The sequence below is a fragment of the Austrofundulus limnaeus genome, unplaced genomic scaffold (assembly GCF_001266775.1).
Source record: "Austrofundulus limnaeus strain Quisiro unplaced genomic scaffold, Austrofundulus_limnaeus-1.0 Scaffold6, whole genome shotgun sequence".
Classification (NCBI taxonomy): domain Eukaryota; kingdom Metazoa; phylum Chordata; class Actinopteri; order Cyprinodontiformes; family Rivulidae; genus Austrofundulus; species Austrofundulus limnaeus.
Window position 1 is genome coordinate 5,475,168 of NW_013952408.1, and position 2,686 is coordinate 5,477,853.

Consider the following 2,686-nt stretch of genomic DNA (forward strand, 5'->3'; position numbering starts at 1 on the left):
TAGATAGATAGATAGATAGATAGATAGATAGATAGATAGATAGATAGATAGATAGATATAGCAAAGTACCAGAACTTCCTCATAAATGATGACTAACAAACTGTGAAGACTCATTTTTTCTCTGTCTCTTTCTTTTTCTGTAGTGGGAGGAAGTGAGTGGCTACGATGAAAACCTCAACACCATCAGGACCTACCAAGTGTGTAATGTCTTCGAGCCAAGTCAAAACAACTGGCTCCTCACCACTTTTATTGACCGCCGTGGAGCGCAACGCATCTATGTGGAGATACGATTCACTGTGCGTGACTGCAGCTCCATTCCAAATGTCCCTGGCTCCTGCAAAGAGACATTCAATCTGTACTACTATGAAACTGATGCTGTCATTGCCACCAAAGGTTCGGCCTTCTGGATGGAGGCCCCTTACCTCAAGGTGGACACCATTGCTGCAGACGAAAGCTTCTCACAGGTAGACTTTGGTGGACGCCTGATGAAGGTCAACACAGAAGTGCGTAGCTTTGGCCCGCTTTCCAAAAATGGCTTCTACCTGGCCTTTCAGGACTACGGTGCCTGCATGTCTCTGTTGTCAGTCAGAGTGTTCTATAAGAAGTGCCCAAGTGTGGTCCAAAACTTTGCAAACTTTCCGGAGACCATGACTGGGGCAGAAAGCACATCCCTAGTCATTGCCAGAGGGATTTGCATCCTAAACTCAGAAGAAGTAGATGTCCCTATAAAGCTCTACTGTAATGGAGACGGAGAATGGATGGTCCCTATTGGTAGCTGCACTTGCAAGGCTGGATTTGAACCTGACAATGGCAATGTCTGTCGTGGTAAGAAATACATAGATTAATTTATTACAAGCATTATATAATATGAGTCTTTCTCCTCTGCTTTTTTGTTACTTATTGATTGCTTTTCACTATGCTCACATTTACTAAATAATTCTAATTTGTTGGAGTGATTTAATTTACCTTATACCAAAATGTGCCATTTTAGACTTGCATATGAATGGGCAATAGGATAGTTTAGATCACAAAATTTCCACAGTTGAAAATTAATTTCTTGTACTACATGTGTCTTTCAAAACATGATGTGCCGTACAACTTTCTCATATCTACCTCCAAAAAAGCACATTGGTACAGATTGCTGTAGCAAATGCCAGGCACAACCTACTTCACAAGTGGCGAGATGTTTGACTCTGGATCAGCAGGGTTTGATGTGTGAAGGCAAAGTTCTAAAGAACAGATGATAACCGGAATCTAAAGAGAAGATTAATGTGCCACTTCCTCTCTCTTTTCATGTATGTCCTCTAATGCACCCCCAGACTTTGCACCCTGTTATTTTGATGCACTCCCAAGCGCACACATACAAACAGAAAATTTGCTCAAGGTGTCTAGCGATAATATGAGTGACTCGGGGCTCTCAGTATGGGGCTGTATTGGTTGGTCTGCCTTAGGAGCTTAGTTGGAGAGTATGTGGAGCTCAGATAAGATTGATTGACGCCCATCTGCTTTGATCAATAAACAGACATAAGCATGCCACATATCTACAAAGCACACTGTGTGTATAACTCTGTCCATGGTATCCTTCGTGCATTACTTGGTTTCCTAAGGAAAGCCTCCCTTCAAACTCACACAGAAACAAACGTTCATAGCATTTTACTAAAACTGAGTGACTTATTTTATTTGTACTATTTCTAATTTGTTTATGGACACAGTTTTTCTGTTTACTATTATTTAATGTACATAAACTGTGGTAGTTATCAGTGTATATCAATATTATAAATCTATGAAACATTGTTTAAGTGTACTTTATTCTAATACATACACATAATTTTACTTGTGAAAGGTCTCTAAAAAGAAATAACAACAAGAAAGCTTGATGATCTAGCTGTTTTTCACATGCATTTTAATCTCCAGAGACTTGTATGGTATCTAGTCCTCTCTCATTTCCACTGAGATTTACCTCCAATAATAGCAATCTTGCCATTTTTTTCTCCATTGCAGTCCTTTTTATGGACCTGTAAACCATTATTAAAACAGAAAAATCCAACCTAAAAATATGTGTAAAGGCTGGGTACTACAGAGAGCAATCAGTTGTTGGCTGGTGCAATAAAAAGGCTTACCAATAGCTGTTAATTTTCACATTTTCAATTATTGCTTACGAAGGATGAAAAAGAAAAACAAGAACAGCAAAATATCTAAAAGAAAAAAGAGAGAGAGCCTGCAGCTTTGTGATGAATTAATTTTCCTTATTAAGGGCAACATGAAGAATAGGTATTGCTTCAAATAAAAGAAAGCCAGTGTAGTTCTTAACAGCTCAGTGGTTAAATAAATAAATACATAAATAAACTGGGAAGAAATAGCTTCTGTATTGACCAGGAATAAATAACTTTGAGTCTGTTACTGTCATGGTTTGTCATTTTATGCCTTGGTTTTTCCTAGTGTTTCTATGTTCCCCTGTGTGTGTGTGCTCAGCTGCCCCACATCATTCTGCTGATTACCCTTGTGTTTCTCCCCAGGTGTTTTCTGTTCCCTCATTAGTTCTCTGTGTATTTAAGCTCTGTCTTGTCTCTGTGTCAGTGTCCRATCATTGTGCTGCAAAGCTTGTCTCGTTCTCCATGTTCCATGTTCCATGTTCCATGTTCCATGTTCCATGTTCCATGTTCCATGTTCCATGTTCCATGTTCCA

The 2,686-nt window shown here is 39.2% G+C and overlaps 1 protein-coding gene across 3 annotated transcripts in view; it reads left to right on the forward strand.

The window, feature by feature from the left end:
• The window catches only part of ephb1 (EPH receptor B1), a 160,809-nt gene that overhangs the window by 69,565 nt on the left and 88,558 nt on the right, over nucleotides 1-2,686 (forward strand). For all 3 annotated transcript variants that reach the window (XM_014032005.1, XM_014032021.1, XM_014032013.1), the window contains exon 3: nucleotides 144-825. In XM_014032005.1, coding sequence (XP_013887459.1) covers nucleotides 144-825 — 682 coding nt within the window. The remainder of the gene's footprint in view (nucleotides 1-143; nucleotides 826-2,686) is intronic.